The 23,543-nt window shown below is 40.1% G+C and overlaps 1 protein-coding gene across 2 annotated transcripts in view; it reads right to left on the reverse strand.

The window, feature by feature from the left end:
* PHF20 (PHD finger protein 20) overlaps positions 1-23,543 on the reverse strand; it is a 108,054-nt gene that overhangs the window by 75,314 nt on the left and 9,197 nt on the right. For both annotated transcript variants that reach the window (XM_016213137.2, XM_016213136.2), the window contains exon 2: positions 11,111-11,225. In XM_016213137.2, coding sequence (XP_016068623.2) covers positions 11,111-11,193 — 83 coding nt within the window. In that variant the 5' untranslated portion in view covers positions 11,194-11,225. The remainder of the gene's footprint in view (positions 1-11,110; positions 11,226-23,543) is intronic.

Here is a 23,543-nt window from a genome sequence, read left to right on the forward strand (position 1 = left end):
GTAAAACCAAACTGCTAATTTTGCTGTTTCAGCAAATAGTAATTATTCTAGTACATAGACCAAAAGCCCTTGGAGTCATCCTTGACTCTTCACTGTCTCTCACAACATCATCAGTAAATCTGTCAGCTGTACCTCAAAAAAATACCCCAACTCTGATCATTTTTCATCATCTCCACCACCTTTTTCTTTAATCCACTTTTAATCTGGACTACAAAAGGCTCTTTGCTATTCTCCTTATTTCTGCCCATGCCTGCCTACATCATATTCTACAGCCAGTTTTAATAACTGATATCAGATCTGTCACTTCCCTGCTTAAAATCTTTCAATGACTTCCTATTACATTTAGTATAAAGTCCAAACCCCGTATTACAGCCGATCTGGCTCCTGCTGACATTTGTAGGCTCCTCTCCTACCTCTGGCTCCTCACGCTTTACCCTCCTTCTATTGCTTGCACATACCCAGCATCTGTGCTTGGGCTGCCTCAGCTTGGAATTCTCTTTCCCTGGACACCGACCTGGATCACTCCCTCACTCTGGATCTTTACTCAAATGTCTCTGTCAGACAGACCATCCCTAAACACCCTTTATATAAAAAACCACCACTCAGACACAAAGTATCACTCTCTATCTACTTATCAGTACTTATTCCTCTTCCTAGCATTTACCACCACCTAACCTTACAGGTATTGATCTGTTTGTTTATGGTCTACTTCCACTGGAGTGTCAGCTCCTAAAGATCTGGGTCTATGTCTGTCCTAAACACTGCTCTATCTCCAGCATCTAGCACTGAATGAATGACTTGGCATCAAGTCATCTTTGTGAAGCCTTCTGAAATTCCCACACATGAAATTAATTGTTCTGCCCGGCCGGGTGTGGCTCAGCTGTTGAGCATGGACCTAGGATCCAGGCGATCAGGGTTCGGTTCCTGGTCAGGGCACATGCCCGGGTTGCGGGCCTGATCAATGACTCTCTCATCATTGATGTTTCTACCTCTCTCTCTCCCTCTCCTTTCCTGTCTCTGAACAGTCAATAAAGATATATTTTTTAAAAAAGAAAAAAAGAAATTAATTGTTCTCCCCCAGAGGTGTGTACATATGTAAATATCACCTCATGATATAATTAATTTCTGGGACTTTACTCCCCATCCTGGGTACAGAACACAGCATGGGGATCAAAGCCATCCCTTGTTGATTACCCACAGTTACTCTCCCCTCTTTCTGCCTCCTGGCAGACCTGACCCTCCATGCTTCACTGGGTGGCCTCCCGTGGTGTGGCATGCCTCCTCCTCTTGGAAACTTGAGCCACTGGCACCCTGAGTAGCGAGAGTGGCACCGCCAAGCTCCTTCCCAGGAACTACACTCAGCATCAAGCTGCCATAGCTCTGACCTATGTCTGGCTCATGGTCATGTGGACCCCCCACACAATGGACTAATGGACTGCATCTAGCCTGATGCTGAACGGGACCTGGCTACAACATGGAACAGAAACTCTGAACACTGGCTTTGGTTTTAGCTTTACTAAAGGGATGTAATTCCATGGAAATAAAGCTTTCTGCCATAAAAAAATTAAAAAAATTTTTTAAAGCCATACCTTGTCATGCTCAGAAGCCAGACTACCTGGATTCAAATCCCAGACCCACTACTTACTAATTGGGCAACTTAATTGTTCTGTGCCTCTGTTTCCTAATGCACAGGGTTGGCCAAAAGTAAGTTTACAGTAGTACGTGAAACAGTTTATTCTTGTATTATTAATTATGGTATTATTTATTCATATTACAATTGTAAACTTACTTTTGCGCACCCCTGTATAAAATGGTATTAATAAAAGTACCACCTCATAGTGTTGTGAGGATTAAATGGGGTTTAACATGTAAAGCCTTTAGATTTGTGCCTGTCACAGAGTAAATCACTCAATAAATGTGAGCTATTATTCCTACAGACATAAGCATGGAACCATATTGACTAACAGTCTTTGGATGGCAACGCTAAAAACCAAAGCCAAATACTCCAATGGCCTCTAGATTTCTTAAGGGACCTATGTGATTTTTCTTCATTCCATAGAGCCTAGCATTATGCCTGACTCACAGCATGTATGTGGAAAGCTCAGAAATAAAAGATTACTGGGGGGAAAAGATGATACAAGAAGTGAAGAGGTATGAACCAGGAACTCAGACTTGATCAGTACAAATAATCCTAATGAAAAAGAAATAGAAAAGAGAGCTAAGGACATGATGAAACTCAGATTTTAAAATCCTTTGTAAAAGAAACAGGAGACCATGATCAACGTAAATGAAAACAAAGTAGTGGAAACATACCAAAGAGTCAGAAAAACAACAGACAGAAGGAGCTTTTTTTTCACTGTGTTCAGGGCAAGGACAGGGAAGGCCAGGCCTACTGTTCAGGGCAGATGGTGTGCTCCTGGAAGATGACAGGAAGACGGCAAAGGCCACAGAACAAGCAGCTTCCATTCTATCCACCAAGCATCATTACTAGGAAACTGTAGCTTCTCACATGTTAGACAGTTCATCTACACAACACTGGAGGTAAAGAGGACAGGCAAGATTACTCTGCCTATAGAATAAGCAAAGGATATGTGGAAAGTTCACCGCAAAGTGGCAGATCCAAAATTAGAACATGGATTATCACTATTTCACAGTCTGTTTGATTATCATCACTATTTCACAGTCTGTTTGGTGAGATAAAGTGCTTTAAGAACTAACGATCTCAATGGAAAATCCAAATTTATATTTTACAAGCTCCCTTTTAAAAAATTAAAATCTGCCCGGCCGGATGTGGCTCAGCAGTTGAGCATCGATCTAGGATCCAGGAGATCGAGGTTTGATTCCCAGTCAGGACACACGCCTGGGTTGCGGGCTGGATCCCCCCAGTTGGGGGTGTGCAGGAGGCAGTCGATCAATGACTCTTTCATCATTGATGTTTCTATCTCTCTCTCTCCCTCCCTCTTCCTTCCTCTCTCTGAAATCAATAAAGATATATTTAAAACAATTAAAATCCTAATTTCATGATTTCTTTGGGATCCTATAATTTAAGAAAAGCTGGTTTGGATGATTTACAAATAAATTCTACTAAGATACACAGAACACTGTCATGAAGGAGAACTATGTACTATACATCTTAGATTCATTAGTAATTAATTTGTGCCTTGAGCAAGTCATTTTACCTCTGCACTTCAGGTTCAAATGGGTTTGCTATAGGGGGTTAAATGAAATAGCCCACGTAAAGCAATTAAAGCAATCAGCATCATGCTGATTAAATGTTAGCTGTCATTGCTATTGTTGTTAGTTTAACAGAAGTATAATATTAGGTGCTCTGTATCCTGTTAGGACAGTGTACAAAGGTGAGAGAAAAACTAGGCTTCTGTATAAGCAATACAGACAAAATAAATCATATAAACATGAAACCCATTCTCTCATTCTGGGCCACATTTGTGTCTCCATACACTTCTATTGTCACGTTGATTTTGAAAAATACTTTTTAACCTTTTTAATGTCTTGTGGGGGTTTTTGTTTGTTTTGTAACTAGCAGCAAATCAAGAAAATATAGAAGAGCACCTAGAAAAATACCACCTGGGAAAGGAATCACTTGGGAGGCATGGCAGCCTTTGGAGTCAGATCAACAGAGGTGAAAATTCCAGCTCTACCACTCAACAGCTACAAAATTTGGGACAAATTAATCTGTGAACCTCAGTTTCTTCATTTATAAAACTGAAACAATAAACAATCTAATAGCTTGTTGAGAAGATTTAATGGAGAAACTGCATATGAGTAGCCTGAGAGTCAGTCCTTTACATAATTGTTATATAATTCCACAATATTTAAAAAGGAAACACTTTCTCTCAGGCTTAAGATGCAATCAAAATAACACATGAAGATGTTTTCCTACAATCACTTGGAACTTGGTTCACAAATATTTTACTGAGTACCTATTATACACCATGTACAAATTTTTTACTGATAGATTCATGAGAGACAGAGAGAGAAAGAAATACTAATTTGTTCCACTTATTTATGCATTCATTGGTTGCTTCTTGTATGTGCCCTGACCAGGGATTGAACCTACAACCTCAGGGTAGTGGGATGATGTTCTAACCAACTGAGCCAGGGCCCACCATGTGCAATTTTGAGGCACTGGATATATATCAGTGAACAAAATAGCCCACCTGTGGCTGCCTTCAAAATACATCTATCACATCCTTATCAAGTGGTGTAACTGAATTGCAGCTGCAACAGCTCTAAACCAATCACCACCACTGTGCCTTCTCCACACTTCTCCTAGCCAATGGTTAAGAAGGAATACTAAGACAAGACTCTTTCTGGGAGACAAGACTCTTTTTTTTTTTTTAATGATTTCAGAGAGAGGAAGGGAGAGGGAGAGAGAGATAGAAACATCAATGATGAGAGAGTCATTGATCAGCTGCCTCCTGCACGCCCCGCACTGGGGATCGAGCCCACAACCCACCGGGAATCAAACCTCCATCTCCTGGATCATAGTCAATGCTCAACCACTGAGCCACACCAAGCTGGGTGAGACAAGACTCTTGACAACAATTTTGGCTTGAGGACTCTCCCCATCTTCTTCACCAAAACTTTCTGGGAACTGCACTGCAGTCTAAAACTTTCTACCTTCCTTCTCTTTCCTCCACAGGGGTCAGACTTGCAAGGCAGTCTGATAGCTCTTCCAGCCTCTTCCCCTCACTTCCCATTTACCCCTACAGGTGGTTTCCAAATAAATCAATTGCATTGCTTCTTGGGAGAATCAAATCTAACACACTAGCCCACACTAAGCTTGCATTCTATTGGGGAAGACAGATAAACAAATACATAAAATAATCAAATCAAGTAATTTATAAACTGGCAAAGGTGTAGCATGATAGAGTTCTTTGAAGTATTCTGTATTGTTAGTGTTGATGCTTACAAGAATCTACGTATGTGTTAAAACTCATAGGTGTATGCATCAAAAAAAGGGGGAATGTGACTATATGTATATTAAAAAATAATGTTAAATGTAGAATTAGCCCTGGCTAATTCAGTTGGTTGAATGTCACCCCATGCACCGAGAGGTCACCAGTTTGATTCCCAGTCAGGGCACATGCCCAGGTTGTGAGCTCGATCCCCAGCGGGGGCTCTGCATGAGGCAGCCCATCGATGTTTCTCTCTCATCAGTGTTTCTCTCTCTCTCCCCCTCTCCCTTCTTCTCTCAATCAATAAAAACATATTTTATGGGGGGAGGGGATAAAGGGGAGAAAATGGGGGACATCTGTAATACTTTCAAAAATAAAATAAATTTTAAAAAACAAAAACAGTATTATATAAATAAATAAAGAAAAATATGTAAATTCTGCGCCCCATCCTGGTTGGACCCAGAAATCTGTTTAATTCTCATTCGAGGATTTTTTTTCCCATTGCTTTTTTTTCAGAGAGAGTGGAAGGGGGAGAGAGAGAGAGAAACATCTATGTGAGAGAGACACATCAATGGTTGCCCCCACCCCAACCAGGGCTGGGGATCGAGCCTGCAACCGAAGTATGTGCCCTTGGCCAGAATCGAACCCAGGACCTTTCAATCCACAGGCTGATGCTCTAACCACTGAGCAAAACCAGCCAGGGCAGAAATTTGTTTTAAAAAAAAGTATAAATAAAGTTATATCATAAGAATATTAAAAAGGGACTCACATTATTTAATTTGAAATACTATTTAACTTATAACATACATATATAAATTTATGTTACAAATTAAATGTAGTCTATCCTAAGATGCATGTATAATGTCAAGAAAATCTTAAACTTCACTCAGACTTGTTAGTAGTAATATTGATATTGTAACTCTGAAATTATTTTGTGTACAACATAGAATGAGGCAAACAGGTCAATATATTAGTGTGATTAGGAACACAAATTTTCAATATAAAAGGCAAAAATAAAAATACAAATTACAAAATGTTGAATTTAAATTGGAAATATCAAAATGAACTCACAATTTTTCAAATAATTTATTTCTTAGCTCCATCCACTGAAAAGGCAAAAAAGACACTCTAGAAGCAATAAACATACCCCGTGCCCAGAACCTAATTTCTATATACCACGTGCAACTAAAAAGAACCAGGCCTCCTTGGAAAAATAGCGGACTTCAGGGTCTAGAGCACAACTCATGCAAGATAAATATGGGGCTTCTAATAGTACCAGAAAACAAGAAGATGCTCAAGAACTAATAGGAGTGTATCAAAAGAACAAAGGAGTTAGTTTAAAACACCTCCCACTGGCCAAATTCGGGATAATTTTAACACCAAAGAGAATAATGAATGTAATTGACTATGCCACAATGAATAATCCGAGTCTTTAGTGATCCGTAAAAAGGAAGAAAGGGGGGAAAAAGCTCTTCTTACAGAAGAATGTCAGCTAATAAAATAGAATGACAGCCTGGCGTGGCTCAGCAGTTGAGCACTGACCGAGGATCCAGGAGATCAAGGTTTGATTTCTGGTCAGGGCACATGCCCGGGTGGCGGGCTGGATCCCCAGTCCAGGGCATGCAGGAGGCAGCCAATCAGTGACAACTCTCTCATCATTGATGTTTCTCTCTCTCTCCCTCTCCGTTCCTCTCTCTGAAATCAATAAAGATATATATTTTTAAAAAACACACCAGAATGACAGAGATATCTGTCACTTTCTATACTTATTGTAATCAATCCTAATTAGCAATTCCAAAATAGCTAATATCGAGACCATATTCAGATTTTCCTGTTGTCCCAAAAATATCTTTTCAAAATCAAGATTCAATTCAGGTTTGTACATTTTTATTTTTATGTCTCTTTAGTTGCTTTTATACCACAACAATCCTTCTCCCCTCCCCACTCTTTTCCTCTTCAATGGCATTTATTTACTTTTAAGAATTCTGAATGGTTGTTTTATAGAATATTCCACATTCTGGGTTGATCACATTTTTCTTATGGTGAGTTTAACTTGTTTCTTAAATTCTCTTATATTTCCTGTAAACTGGAAGTTAGGTCTACCCTTCAGATTAAACATTTCTTGCAGAATGTATCTCTGTTTCATACTGCATCATAACAGGGAACACATAAAGCTAGGTTGTCCCACTGTTCCTTATATCACTTGGATAAGGTAAAGAACACCACCTCTCACCATTTTAAAGGTATATTTTTCCCTGTGAAAGTATTAACTAATTTGTGAGGATACTTTGGTATGTGTCAATATCCTGTTACCCCACACCATTCAGAAAATGATTTTAGCATCCATTAACAATCCCTGTCTGATCAGTTACTACAATAATTGTGAAAGTTTCACAACCAACAATAAAGACTGGCAAAACAAGCCATGGCCGGTGTGGCTCCATTGGTTAGAGCGTTGTCCCATGCAGTGAAGGGTCTCAGGTTCGATTCCCAGCCAGAGCACATAATCAGATTGGGAGTCTGATCCCCAGGTAGGGCACATATGTGAGGCAAACAATCTATGTTTCTCTCTCACACTAATGTTTCTTTCTCTCTCCCTCCCTCTCCCTTTCTTTCTCTCGAATCAATGAAAAACTTCTGGTGAGAAGTAAAAGAAGAAAAAAGATTGGCAAAACCAGAAAGTCTGTCAAAGGCAAGGGTTGGTAAGGATGTGGAAAACAGGAAGTTTTATGTACTACTGAAGGGAATGAAACTTAGTATAAGTATTTATGTCTCTGGATATCAACTTGGCAGTTTCCAGTAAAACTGAAAAGGTGTGTATCATATTACTCAACAAATTCACTGGAGTAGGGCTTATCAAACTGTAATTCATGACCCATTAAAAGATTATAAAATCAAATTAATGCTTCTTGACCAGCATTTTTATGTGTATGTTTCTTTAACATACACACAACACAAGAAAAACATCAGAGTATGATGCATATAATAAGGTTAAGGACTATTCCATAAAATTTTTGCTTCAGTTAAATTTATATGTATATATGGGTGTGTTTCACACTGGACTTAAAATGTATTTTTTAGCCTGCCAGGCGTCGCTCAGCCATTGAGCATCAACCTATGATCCGGGAGATCCCGATTTGATTCCTGGTCAGGGCACACGCCCAGGCTGCAGGCTTGATCCCCAGGGGTGGGCATGCAGGAAGCAGCTGATCAATGACTCTCTCATCATTGATGTTTCTCTCTCTCTCCCCTTCTCCCTTCCTCTCTCTGAAATCAATAAAGATTTTTTTAATGTATTTTTTACTATATAGGTTGCAGTCAAAGACATTTGAAAGCCACTGCCCAAAAAATATTCTTGGCACATGTGCACAAAGAGACATTTACAGAGATGTTCACAGTAGCACTGCATATAAAGTGAAAAACAGGAATCTAAATGTCCATCAGTGGGAGTTTAAATAAACAAAATATAGTATATTCATACAGTAGACTCTATACAGATGAATAGCTTATATATCAATACTAGAAAATTTAAAAAAATGAGATACAGAAAAGAAACAATATAACACTTATATGACTTTTTTTGTTAACACCTAAAATAATTCTACTATTTACAGATACACATGTATAATAAAAATGTAATAACATGGACAGAAAGGATACAACCAACTTCAGGATGCTGTCTGCCTTTATGGAATACGGGAGGGGAACTGCATTGGAAAGGGTATAAGGTACTTCCGTTTTATCAGAAATGTTTTATGTCCTTTATTCCTAAAAGTATAAATAAAATAAAACAAAAATGGTAATATCTATTAATTCTGAGTAATAAGTACACAGATTATTTTATGGTTAGCTGTTTTTTACTTTTTCTAGATTTTAGGGTTTTTCCCCTAAATTTAAAAAGAATTTCTGAGGGCCACAGATCTTTCACCTGTCAGGAGGCAGAGGCCCTGGGTCAGCTCTGCTGGCTTCTGGCTCGGGCCCCAGGGCCCCATCTGAGGTCTGCCATGGTCCAAGGCCACAGCAACCTAAATGCACTATTTCACTGCAAACTCCAGAAACCAGTTCCTCCTGGCAGTGTGAGGTCCCCAGAATTCATCTCAGGGAACCACCACTGCCTATTCCTTGAGTTTTCCCCCTGAAGGACACCTCAGGAGCATACATAAGGCAAAACTGGAGAAGAACAATCAGCAGAAGACACAGAAGATGGGCCTCCTGAACTACTCCTGTTTATTCATGGAAGACACACTGCAAAGATATCAGACCTTAGTTGGAACCCCAATGAGACAGGGTCATTAGCTTGGTGTCTGAGGATAACATTATGCAGATATGGCAAATGCCTGAAAATATTTACAATGGTGAAGAGTCAGATTTTACAGCATCGGGACTGGAGGGGCAAGAATCTTAAACCCAAAGTATGAGAAATGTTTCTGTTGAACGCAATGCTAACATGAATGCTTGGTTTTTCAAGCCCAAAAAAAGAAAAAGCATTGTACAGTAGGAAATGTTAGGTGGGATGGCATATGGCATTCTTTACCTTCAGATTCTAGCACTTTCAAGTGAGCTATTAAGTTCTGTATCTTATCATAGCTTTTAGGGAAGAAAGAAATGTTGCTAAGAAAAAACACCACAGTTGTTTTACAATAGAAGCAGCAGGGTACTGCCTTTGATTCAACTTTTTTAAGTTCTTGTTTTCTCAAACTAAGTGCTTGCTGTTCCTGAATATGCAAAATAACTTTTACACTTTCCCCCTCTAACACTTGTTGATTGACTTTGCAGAAAATAATGTTAAAAAATAATAATAACAGCCCTGGCCAGTGTGACTCAGTGGTTAGAGTGTCTGCCTACACACCAAAAGGTAGTGGGTTTGAGAGGCAACCAATTGATGTTTCTCTCTCTCCACCCCCACCTCCACCCCCCCGCCTCCCTCCCTTCCACTCTCTCTGAAAAGCAATGGAAAAAATATCCTCATGTGAAGGTTAACAAAACAAAAACAAAAATAATTATTTCTTCCCTTTATTAAAGCTGCCTTAAAAAATACTGAGGGAAACCGAAAAAAGGAAATCATTATAGATGATACAAAAAGCCTAAAAACAACTAGGTGCTCAAAGTGTCTCTAATTCTTATATCAAATTTCCCAGCCCCAAAAGGCAGCAGAGACATTTTCTGCCCCAGCCATTTCCCTGCCTCTCTTCCCGTCTTCTCTTCTGCCACCCCAAAAACTGGTCAGCCTGTTTATTTTGAGAAAACCCGTCAAAAGGGCTACACTCTTCCTTATAAAAACTCAGAAAGGTTTGAGTTCTAACACCCCTACCTTCACCTTGAGCATTAACAATCAAATTCTAAGACTGTCTCAACAACCATTATCATTTTATACTTTATAAGGGCCTTTCCCTACATATCCTATAATTTGATTCTCAGAAAAAACTCTGTGAGGTCAATACAACTATTACCCATATTTATAGATGAAGCTGATGCTCAAAGCAGCCACTTACCAGTCAGAGGTCAGAAGTCAATGACAAAGATACAATACCTCAGCTTCTGAATCTAATCACGCCTACAGTATGAAAATTAAATTTCAACCATGCAACACATCCAGAAAACAGCAGGGGTTGTTCAAAACACAAGACCTGTTCTGATCTAACCCCTTTTCTTCACTCTTCCATCATAATCTTTCTTTCTTCTCCTCTTCTAGACAGGTAGCCATGAGCAAAAGAGCTGCCACTATTAACTCTTCCCTTCCCTATACCACTCATGCTTCTTTTTCTCATAACTTCTTCAGATGAAGAGGCAGAAAGGGTAAACAAGTATAAACAAAAGATCACAGCCCTGGCTGAGTAGCTCAGTTGGTTAGAGAGCCATCCCAATGCTCCAAGGTTGCGGGTTCGATCCTTGATCAGGGCACATACAAGAGTTCAACGAATGCATAAATAAGTGGAACAACAAATCAATGTTTCTCTCTCTCAAATCAATAAATTCATTTTAAAAAATTAAATGAAAAAACAAGAAGTCACAATGTTCCTCCTGACACGGGGGTCCCTACACCAGAAAGAAAGGACATTTCTACGGCTCTAGACTTTCAAGAGTCAGGGAACAGGAAAACACTACAGAAAAGCCCAGGCTACCCCTCTTTATCAGTGCTGGCAAAAGTCCTTTACTGAAGGGATTTAATTAACAGAAAAATGTAAAAGTACCAGTTTTTTAATCGGTCCCGGGCTTCCAACTGGGCTCCCACTTCAAAGCTGATTCCTCGTCTGTTAGGTGGATGCTTTGTCATTTTCAGTCATCAACAGGGCTGCCTTTATTCTCCTGAAAAAGCCAATTAAATATTTATGAAACTTAGGCAAAGTAAGCCCAGAGTGTAGCATCACTCACTACACATAAAGGACAAACAGGCATTATTCAAAACACAAAGCTCCAGGAAACCCTGTCTTCCCACTCTTTCACTCTTGCCCTCATCCTAACACAGATGTGCCCTCCACTGGTTCCTTCTCTATTATGCAGCATCCTGTAATCTCTGGAACTGTGAGGAGAAAGGATTTACATAAAGGGGCACCTCTCAAAACTCCAAGAAAACAATTAATTGCTCTCAGGGTTAAATTTAATCATGTGCTGATACAGTCACCAAGACTATTTAAGAAAACAGTCAAGACCAAGAGACAGAGTGCCTGTACTCATGAAGCCTCCAGTCCATTGGGGGATGACAAAAGTGTAGCCAGTAAAGAGATAAATGAAATAACTGCAAGCTGTAACTGCTATGAATGTTCAGTGCTACAAATGAAGCAAACAAAAGCTAGAATACTGATTTCTGGCCCTACTTTTGGAAGGCTGGAAAAGAAAGATCTATTTATATTTTTTCATCTATTTATATCTTCTACCTCTTCTTGAGTCCATTCTGACAATTAATTTTTCCTAAGTAATTATTTATTGAGTCGTTGAGTACTGGGATTGGTGGTCATTTTCTATATGAGTAAAATCTATCTTTAGGGGCTAGTGGTGGTTTTGATGAAGATGGAGCCACTCTTGAGCTCTCGAGGCATTTGAGCAGACCACCTCCATACAGCAAGCTACTCCTAACTAAATTCTCTCCCACTAAACTTTGGATACAGCAAGCTACTTCTAACTAAATTCTCTCCCACTAAACTCTGGATCTCAACAGCCTACAACGCCCAGTCTGCCTCACAGCAGGAGCACAATCTTTGCAATGGATGAATGCAGGGGAGGGGGGGAATCACAGAAGTGGATCCTCCGCGATTACCTGATGTGTAATAGCACATCTTAGAAAGGATCTGCTTGCAATATATTACATGAAAAGGCAGGATGCAAAATTATACTACTTTGAGCTCATATTAAACCTCATATGCAAAAAAAAAGAACTAGAAGAAAAAACCAGGCCGTAGGTTCTTTTCCTTTTTTTTTTATAAAGTTTTTTCACAACAGAAATTTTCCAGAAGAAAAAAATTGTGTAATGTGAGGACGAGCTATCCATTAAACCCATTCCAAAGGCCTAATATTGGGGAACACACAAAGTAAATCAAACTGAATCAAGAATGTCCTGGCTGGTGTGCTATGTGGTTAGAGTGTTGGCCAATGCACCGAAGGCTTGCGGGTTTGATTCCCAGTCAAGGGCACATACCTGGGTTGCAGGGTTAATCCCCAGCCCCAGTCAGAGCCAGGGGCCAGGGCGGGAGACAACCAATCGATGTGAGACACCAATGTTTCTTTCTCTCCCCGACCTCCCTCACCTCTAAAAAAAAAAAAAAAATCAATGGAAAATATATCATTGGGTAAAGATTAACCAAAAAAACCCAAAACACCCTAAATCAGGAATGGGTGATTAAAGAAGCTAGGAAAGGAGTCAAAGGCTTGACTGGCTTTACCTAATACTCTCCAGGAAAATAAGATATCAAATCAGAAGCACCCTAGCCAGATCTTTGCTCAGTGGTTAGAGTGTCAGTCCGCGGACTGAAAAGGTCCTGGTTCGTATTCCGGCCAAGGGCACACACCTCAGATGCAGGCTCAATCCCCAGCCTCCATCGTGGTGCACTCAGGAGGCAACCAACCGGTGTGTCTCTCTCACACTGATGTTTCTCTTTCTCTCTCCCTCTCTCTGAAAAAAGCAAATGGAAAAAATATCCTCAATGAGGACTAAAATAAATGAATAAATATCTTTAAAATATCAGAAGTAAATCCAATCAGTAGAAGTCCTCATTTTGGCTTGCCTGAAATACCGCATCAAATTATCTTTTCATCTCTGACCTCATGCATATCAAGTAATATTCAGATTAGTAGTTTGGCCTCCCAGATTATGTGAAAATTCGGTGCCAAACAAGAAAGGCAGAATAGAGTGGCACTGACCACTTACTGAGCTGCTAGTGAAATGGTGATGCTAACAGTACCTACGTGCAGGCAGTTAGACAGGATTAATGAGATAATTCATTTAAGGAGCATTAGGCTAGTACAAAATAAGGACTATATAGTTAGTAGCTTTTAATAATGCTATTATCACAAAATTAGGCTTAAAGTAATTTGCCTAAGTTTCAGGTATTAAGTGTTAGGCCCCAGAACAAATGCCCCAGTCTGCTTGATTTCTGAATTAATACTTTTATCACTCAACTCCCCTGGCCTAGGTACCCAAGCAGATCTTCCATTAAAATACAGGAGTGTGGGAGCAAGGCTGTGAATGAATAAAGATGAGCAAACTATTCCCAATGGCTCAAGAAAACAAATTCCCCTTGAGGCTGAACTGTCAAAAGGTTTTCTTTATCATGAACTAAAGCCTGTTTCATTTTAACTCTGAGCCACTTGTTCGAAGTTTCACTCCCTGGTATTACACAGACCAAGGCTAAGGATAAATGTGGTTTTCATGCCCCATCCCCAATCTACTCCTCTGGGAGTGGCAGTTTGTTTATAAATTCACATCAATTCATTCAACAAACCATTAATGAGTACTCTCATTAAGGCATTGTGCTAGAAATTAGAAATAAAAAATCCAACTCAGTCCCCACTTTAGTCCACCCAGGAAGACAAACACAAATACTGAGAAGAGATGAACAAGTTCTAACAAAGGGCAAAGGAAGAGACACCTTGGAAATCATCTGAAAGTCTCAGTTTAATTCAACAACACCTGCTAACGAAAAAGAGTTAAAGACAGAAGCAGGAATTATTTTTTTAATTACATAAGAAGTACATTTTTACTTCTCAGATTTCAGTGTTTTAATCCTCACCCAAGAATATGTTTTTATTGTATTTTTAAAAGTATTTTTAATTGATTTTTAGAGAGGAAGGGAGAGGGAAAGAAAAACATAGATGATAGTGAAACACCTGATCAGCTGCTTCCTGCACACCCCCTACTGAGGATCAAGGTTGAAACCCAAGCATGTGCCCTGATGGGAAATCAAACCGGAAACCTTTAAGTGAACAGGACAACACCCAACTGAGCCACACTGGTCAGGATTTTATTGATTTTTAGAGAGAGACATCAATGTGAGAAACATCAATTGGTTGCCTCCCATGTGCGTCCCAACCAGGGATTGAACGCGCAGCCTGAGTATGTGTCCTGACCTGGAATTGAACCCTCAACCTTTTTATTTATTTTTATTTTCTTATCTTCACCCAAGGATATTTTTTCCATTGCTTTTCAGAGAGAGTGGAAGAGAGAGGGAGAGGGAGGGAGGGAGGGAGGGGGGGAGGGAGGGGGGAGGGAGAGGGGGAGGGAGGGGGAGGGAGGGAGAGGAAGGGGGGGTGAGAGAGAGAGATGGAGAGAGAGAGAAACATCAATGTGAAAGAGACACCAATTGGTTGCCTCCCACTCACGCCCAGGCCAGGGCCTGGGATGAGCCTGCAACCAAGGTACATGCCTTTGGCTGGAATCAAACCCAGGACCCTTCAATCCGTGGCCGACACTTCAACCAACTGAGCCACCCGGCCAGGGATCACATTTAGTTTTAAACACAAATTTTTTCCCAGATACAAAAGGGCTAAGATCTCATAGCTTTTAACTTATCCATTCTTTAGGGTCTTAGCTTTTCTTCCAAAAAAATCTCCATATTCCAGAAAAAGAGGAAAAGGTAATATAGTCAATAAGATACCTAGGAAAACTAAAAGAAAAAAATCTGATGAAATCTGTCTTTATATTAGATTCCATTTTAAAGACCTTAGCAGGACTTCAAATTACTCCTTTACATTCAAATTTCCCAATAATGGGAGCTCACTGCCCCCCACACAGTAGACTGAGAGCCTACTTTATTTCATTAAATACAGTATTTGCAGTCAATGCCCCTGTATAACGATAATAATGAAAGCTTTAAGTGTACACTTTGTAATACAGTTTAAAGGGCACTTTCACACATGAAAAACCAGGAGAAAATAGCTGCAACACATATGACGAAGAGCTAACTTCCTTTATTAACAGAGAGTGCACACAAACCAAGGACAAGTAAGTCAAACTCACTTAAAAATGGGCAAAGTGTAAGAAATGGCAGATTACAAGGGAGGTAAAAATGTTTAATAAGCATGTGATAGTAAGTATATCCACATAACCTCACCCTAAATTAAGCAAATGCAAATCAAAATAACAATTTTTCACTTGTCAGATAGGCAAAACTCAGATAGGTAGGATACCCAGTATTTACAGGGATGAGTGGGAAAGAGGCTGCTTATATACTGTTGGTATAAGCATAAATTGGAAAAGTTTTTCTAAAGGAAACTTGGCACTATGCACATACCTGCAACCCAGCAGTCCCACTGCCAGTAACTTATTCTAAAGATACATCCCTCAAACTCTCTCTGCCCAATTACCTGTAAGAATGATCAAGATACCTTTGCAATTTCTGCGGCTTAAATGTCCATCAAGAGGCCTAGTTAAATGAATTATGGTCATCAATACAATATAATGTTGTACAGCTACCAAAAGGAATAATGGCAATCTGTAGATGCTGATATAAAGCCATGTGCAAGATATATTGTCAAGTAAAAAAGGCATGGTAAGAAAGAAAAGAAAAGAAAAGAAAAGAAAAGAAAAGAAAAGAAAAGAAAAGAAAAGAAAAGAAAAGAAAAGAAAAGAAAAGAAAAGAAAAGAAAAGAAAAGAAAAGAAAAGAAAAGAAAAGAAAAGAAAAGAAAAGAAAGAAGGAAGGAAGGAAGGAAGGAAGGAAGGAAGGAAGGAAGGAAGGAAGGAAGGAAGGAAGGAAGGAAGGAAGAAAGAAAGAAAGAAAGAAAGAAAGAAAGAAAGAAAGAAAGAAAGAAAGAAAGAAAGAAAGAAAGAAAGAAAGAAAGAAAGGAGAGAGAGAGGGAGAGAGAGAGAAAGAAAGAGAGAAAGAAAGAGAGAAAGAAAGAAAGAAAGAAAGAAAGAAAGAAAGAAAGAAAGAAAGAAAGAAAGAAAGAAAGAAAGGAGAGAGAGAGGGAGAGAGAGAGAAAGAAAGAGAGAAAGAGAGAAAGAGAGAAAGAGAGAAAGAGAAAGAGAAAGAGAAGAAAGAAAGAAAGAAAGAAAGAAAGAAAGAAAGAAAGAAAGAAAGAAAGAAAGAAAGAAAGAAAGAAAGAAAGAAAGAAAGAAAGAAAGAAAGAAAGAAAGAAAGAAAGAAAGAAAGAAAGAAAGAAAGAAAGAAAGAAAGGAGAAAGAAAGAAAATTAAAAAGGCATGGTGTAGAGGCATGTGCATGGTATTATCCCTTTAATGTAAACAGACATAAATATAGACATCTATTATAGCAGATAAATAAAATTATTTCTTGGAAGAAACTAAGAAACTGTCTAAGTAGTTCCTTTAAATGAAAGGAACAGCATGAAAATTTGACTTCTCATTTTTTATCTTTCTGTATTGTTATAATTTTCTAACTTTAAGAATGTACTTTCCAGTGCAGCATAGGAAATAGTCAATAATACTATAACAACTATGTGTGGTGCCAGCTGGGTACTGGAAATACCACGGGGAACACTTTGTAAAGTATATGATTGTCTAACCATTATGCTGTACAACTGAAACTAATACAAAATAATTTTTTAAAATGTACTTCCAGCCCAGCCGGGCGTGGCTCAGTGGTTGAGCGTCCACCTAGGATTCGGGCGATCAGGGTTCGATTCCCGGTCAGGGCACATGCCCAAGTTGTGGGCTCGATCAATGACTCTCTTATCACTGATGTTTCTATCTCTCTCTCTCCCTCTCTTTTCCTCTCTCTGAAATCAATAAAGATATATTTAAAAAAAGAAAAAATGTACTTCCAGGGATTATCTAATTCATAAGATTTTAATTTTGGATTACTTCTTTATATTTCTTTACATATTTTAAAAGCATTATTTAAATATGTAAGAAAACTTTCACTCTTATACTATCTTACTGGATCTTTACAACAGCCAAATGATGTATTAAAACTAAATGTGATATTCTTGTGGTATAGAAAGGAAGCTGAGATACAGAGGGGCCAGCAGCTTTTGAGGTCCCCCATAGCAGGAGACATTCCTCTTATCACAGGTAACAGGATTTTGCCAGAGGTAGAAAAACCACTTCTCGAAGGCCCTTCCTCTTTTCCCTACCAAAGTCATTGCTATGCTTACATTCATGTGCCTTTAGAGAGAAACAATTTGAATACAAGAAGATTAAGCAATTGTCTGCTTTTCAAATGTTGTGTTAGAACCACACCATTGTATAACAAGCAGAAATATTTAATTTTCTAGAAAGGACAAAACCTAAGAGGGCTAAGAGGGCCCAGCTGTGGACAAACCAGAATACTTGAACCACCACCTGGGACCCTGACTATAGCCATCTTTTTATACCTCAAACTGGAAACAAGGAACAAGCTATAAAACAGCTTATGCACTTGGACTCAGTAATTTTAATCTACAGAATACAGTCCAAGGTAAAAATAAATCATTTGTGAAAATGAGGAAAAAAGCAATGGCTCTTTACATATGATTCTGAGGAAACTAGATATAGTTCACATGTTTAAGAACAAGAAAATATTTAATCAAAATCTAATGTTAGGGTAAAGAATGACTGATGCTCACCAGATGCCTAATAAATAAAATAAAAATTGCTACTAAGTCTAGCCAGCATGGCTCAGCCATTGAGCATCAACCTATGATCAAGGAGATCTGGGTTCCACTCCTGGTCAGGGCACATGCCCGGGTTTCAGGCTCTATCCCCAGTCAGGGGCATGCAGGAGGCAGCCGATCAATGACTCTCTCATCATTGATGTTTCTCTCTCTCTCTCCCTCTCGTTTCCTCTCTCTGAAATCAATAAAGATATACTAAAAAATAAAAAAGGAATGCTACTAAACTACTAAAATGGCAAGGATGTGGCCCAACCGGGCATGGCTCTGCAGTTGAGCATCAACCTAGGGCAATCGGGGTTTGATTCCTGGTCAGGACACATGCCCGGGCTGCGGGCTGCAGCCGATCAATGACTCTCTCATCATTGATGTTTCTATCTCTCTCTCTCCCTCTCCTTTCTTCTCTCTGAAATCAATAAAGATATATTATAAATAAATAAATAAATAAATAGGCAAGGATGTGAACTAACCTTACAAAAGGAGAGTAGAAATAAAATACCCTTGCACAGACTAACAAACCCTATATAAAAAACACTGATAATAGTAATAGTAGCTAACTCTTCATATATTGTCATGTAACCCTTAGACAACCACAGAGGTAACTACTATTATTAATCCTCATTGTAAAGGTGAGTAAATAATAGAACAGAGAAAAATTAGGGACACCCATATAGTAAGGGGTTGTGTCAGGATTCGAACTTAGGCCTTGCAGCTCCAGATTCTTAACCACTACGTTTGTTTATGAGGTACAGCTTTGAGTTCTCCTTCCTAACTCATCAAATGAGGATTAATGGCCCCTATAAGGATTAGTTGAGAAAAGATCTGCAAAATCCCTACTTGGCACCAGAATTTTCAGAATTCATAATACATTTACAGTTAATGATGTACTAATAAGGACTCCAGGTCTTATTTTGGGAGAGGTGAAAGAGTAATGTAGCCATGGTAACTGAAAGTCCTACCCTCAGCAGCTCCACTGTGCTCTGGCAGAAGGGACTGAGGGCTCAAAGTAATAAAGAATTAAAGTGATAAATAAGTACGGAATTAAGACATTTCAACTAGTCAGCTCTGAGACAGGGTTAGGGAAAAATAAACTCTGAGATACTCAAGGAAAGAATGTCAATCACCATAAACTACAGAACAGGCTTTGGGATAACCTAATATTGCTTACCACCAGGTTTGCATTCAACCTCCATTAAAGGGTGATGGTGCCCTGGTTGGCGTGGCTCAATAGTTAGAGCATGGGCCTGCGCACCAAAGGATCTCGGGTTCGATTCCCAGTCAATGGCATGTACCTGGTTTGCAGGTTCTATTCCCAGCCCTCAAGCCCTTGTTGGAGCTCATGTGAGAGACAACCAATTGATGTGTCTCTCACATCAATGTTTCTCTCTCTCCTCCCTCTCTCTCCCCTCCCCCTCCTTCTAGTATCTCTAAAAATCAATGGAAAAAATATCCTTGGGTGAAAATTAACCAAAAAAGGGGGGGGGGGTGTCTTCTATTTACTGGTTGTTGTTTTTTAAGAGTGAAAGGGAGGAAGGGGAAAGAGAGGGAGAAAGAGAAATCGATTTGTTGTTCCACATATTTATGCATTCATTGGTTGACCCTTGTATGTGCCCTGAACGGGGATCAAACCCTCAGTCTTGGCGTATAAGGACAATGCTCTAACCAACTAAACTACCCGGCCAGGGCCAAGGGTGATGCTGTCTTTTTTTTTTTTTAAGATTTTTTCATTGATTTTTAGAGAGAGAGGAAGGGAGAAGGGGAGACAGTGAGAGAAAAACATCAATCAGCTGTCTCCTGCACGCCCCTCATCAAGGAGCGAGCTCAAAACCCTGGCATGTGCCCTGACAGGGGATCAAACCTGCAACCTTTTGGTGCTCGGGATGACACCCAACCGAGCCAAACAGGCCAGAGCGTGATGGTATCTTTTCTTTTCTTTTTTATGTTTTTTTATTGATTTCAGAGAGAGGAAGGGAAAGGGAGAGAGAGAAACATCAATGATGAGAGGGAGCCATTGATCAGCTGCCTCCTCTACATCCCCTACTGGGAATCGAGCCTGCTATCCGGGTATGTGCCTTGACCGGGAATCAAACCATGACCTCCTGGTTTATAGGTCAACCCTCAACCACTGAGCAATGCCAGCCGGACCATAATGGTATCTTTTAACTTAAAGCCACCCCCTTTCAATTACAGGACACTTCAAGTGAAAGACATGCTTAAATCTTTAGGCCTCCTTTATTCAATAGTTATTGAGTGCCTGCTATGTGCTGGAGGTAGAGACAGGAAAGATCAGACAACCCCAACCGTGTTCTCTAGTGGGAAAGGCAGGCAAAAACAAGATAAGCACATGCACAAAGAAGATAATTTCTGGCGGGATAAGTAATGTGCGGAAAAAAACAAAGTAACATGAACCAGTGATGTGGGAAGACCATTTTGATAAGGCTGTTAGAAAGGACTCTAAGCCCAGCCGGGCGTGATTTAGCAGTTGTGCATCGACCCAGGATCCAGGCAATCGGGATTCAAGTCCCAGTCAGGGCACATGACAGGGTTGCGGGCTCCATCCCCAGTTGGGGGCGTGCAAAAGGCAGCCAATCAATGACTCTCATCATTGATGTTTCTATCTCTCTATCCCTCTCCCTTCTTCTCTATGAAATCAATAAATATATATTTAGAAAGAAAGAGAGAGAGAGGGAGAGAGAGGGAGAGAGAGAGGGAGGGAGGGAGAGAGAGAGGGAGGGAGGGAGGGAGGGAGGGAGGATTCTAAGAAGCTGAGATCTGAGCAGAGATCTAAATAACAAGGAGGCATCCATGTAAAGATCTAGGGGAAAAGGCAAAGTCCTAGAGGCAAGGCCCCTCAGATGGGAATGAGCTACACACACACACACACACACACACCCCCACCCTGAGCCTAGGAGGAAGAGACTCCCTGCAGCCCTTGGTGCTGTTCCATAAAAGTATAAACAATATCAGCAGGTCCAGTGACTCCGAGATCTACAGGAGGAAGCTTCCAAGGGGACTCTGCCAAAGTTCTGGCTTGGAGGAAGGCGAGGGAGTACTTAGGGATGACATCTTAGGGATGACAGCCCAGACAGGTTTTAGACTCAGATTCTGGCCAATCCTGGCTCCACTCCTTGGTGGCTGAGTGAAGATGAGAAAAATCACTAAGCTTCCCTCTGTTTGCCCATAAAGAAAACGGGATTGATAACGCCTACCTCATGGGGTTATTGTGATAAATAAGTGAGCTAATGGATGTCAAGTGCTTAGGACAATAAACACTAATAGTACTGGTGACAATATGGTGTATAATAGTAATAGTACTAGCAAAAAGGACATTAGACACTAAAGATTACAGTCAATATTATTATGAAATGCTAACAAATAGTATCCAGTATACAGTACTAAAAAACATAAACTGCACAATTTAATCCTAGGGAAGTGACAAGTTGATTCAAGTAGGTGCAAGGGCCTCTTCATCCCATCCTCAAGTTTCAAGGACACAGAAGGACACTGGGTCCCAGCAAAGATCATTTCCATTCCTTCAGGCCCTTTCCCAGGTCACACTAAGAACTGAATTACATTCTTTTACTTGGGGGCAACGGAAGGAAGCAAAGGGAGCAAAGGGGAGGGGGGAGTCAGGGAAAGAGAAAGGGAGGAAAGAAACTGGCCAAAAAATTCCCACTTTCCAGATATTTCAAATGCTTTCTCCAAGGACCTAGCTTTTCCTTCCATGATTAAAATTCAGACAGACAGCAACACAGGTTGAGTTTATCTATTTCAAAGTACTGAGAATGAGCTGGTTAAATCAGTGAATCCTCCCAGAAGCAGCAGAAAGGGCCTAGTGCTCAGACTTGGCTCCAGAATATATTTGCTGAATGACCTTTGGCACATTACTCAACCTCACTGAGCTAATCATCTTACCCTCACAAATTCCTTCTCCTCTTCTCCCCATCACAGTTTAAGGCCCCAAGGTTGGCCAATGTGTCAGTTTAGAAACATGGGCATCACCCTTGCTTCCCACTCTCAGTCACCATTTTATAACACCTACTTCTAGGTCTCTCGCATTTCTAGGTGGTTGCCCAGTTCAGACTGTTCCCCCCCATTCTAATCCAGCTACTCCAACAGTTTATGATGGAACTCAAAGCATTCAGACACATCCTCCCCAGATCCAAACCAATATTGTCTTACAAACTGCCATCTTCTGACTGTCTCTTTTATGACAGACACTATTCTAAGTACTTATATAAACTTACACACACACACACACACATATAATCTCATTTAGTGTCTACCTCACAGGTTTGTGATAAGAATTATTCCTTTTTTAAAAAAAAAATAAAAATGTTTTTATTGGTTTCAGGGAGAGGAAGGGAGAGGGAGAAGAGATAGAAACATCAATGATAAGAGTCATTGATTGGCTGCCTCCTGCATGCACCCTGCTGGGGATCGAGCCCACAACATGGGCATGTGCCCTGACAGGGAATTGAACAGTGACCTCCTGGTTCATAGGTCCATGCTCAACCACTAAGCCATGCCAGCCGGGTATTATTCCTATTTTATAGATGAAAAAAACTAAGGTTCAGAAAGTAAGCTGCTCAAATGACAAAATTAGCAAGTATTGGGGGCAAGGAATTAAACCCAGGTAGTCTGACTCTAGTCAACTACTACACTATTGGTAATCTTCCTCACTGCTACCAGTGATACTTCTAAAACACAAATCTGATCATAAGAAACCTCTGTTTAAAACAGTTCCGGTTACTTCTTTGGTTAATTTTAAGTTAATTTAATTGTGTATGTTTTATTAAAATACCACATATATATTTAAAAATAAAAATAAAATGAATAAACAGTTCAGGCTATATGTCAATCATGTCTCAATTTAAATAAAAGTAATTCAGTAGTTTCCCTACAGACCTGAGTTTAAGCTACTCAGTGTGGCAACAAGGCTGTCAGTGAGTTAGCCCTTCTGACCAAACCAACTCAATGGGAGCTTAAAGGAGAGACAGGCAAGCTCAGCAGAGGGGCAGTAGCACAAAGTGGTACGAGCCAGAACTCTGGAGTGAGACTGGTTTGGATCCCAGCTCCACCATTTTCCAGATAACCTTGCACAAGTCATTTCCTCTCTGAGCCTTAGCCTTCTCATCTGTAAAAGAGGAACAGTACCAGTACCTTCATGTAGATGTGAAGACAAAAATTACTTAGCACAGAACCTGGCACACAATAAGCTCTCAAGGTTATTACCGCTGTTGGAGGCAACACACCCAGACTCCTTGCAGTTCCAACCTCCAGACCTTTGCTCAAACAAGCTGTTTCCTCTGCCTGGTCCTTCAGGACTGGACTCAACCATCAGCACCTCCCAGGGGCTCAGTCCAATATTCTCCCATGGCAGCCTGTCCTGTCCTCTGAGCCACAGCACTCAGCACTTGCCACTGAAATTGCCTCTTTCTGAGTCAATTTCTCCATAGGCATTGAACTCTTCCTCACAGGCATCCCCGGCATCTAACAAGGAGTACCCTTACATGGTGGTCAGATGCTTGTTTGAGATGACCTCAGCTTCCCCACTGGCAAAATGGAAATAAAAACAGGAAA

Source organism: Miniopterus natalensis, chromosome 7, assembly GCF_054644295.1.
Source record: "Miniopterus natalensis isolate mMinNat1 chromosome 7, mMinNat1.hap1, whole genome shotgun sequence".
In the NCBI taxonomy this organism is placed as follows: domain Eukaryota; kingdom Metazoa; phylum Chordata; class Mammalia; order Chiroptera; family Miniopteridae; genus Miniopterus; species Miniopterus natalensis.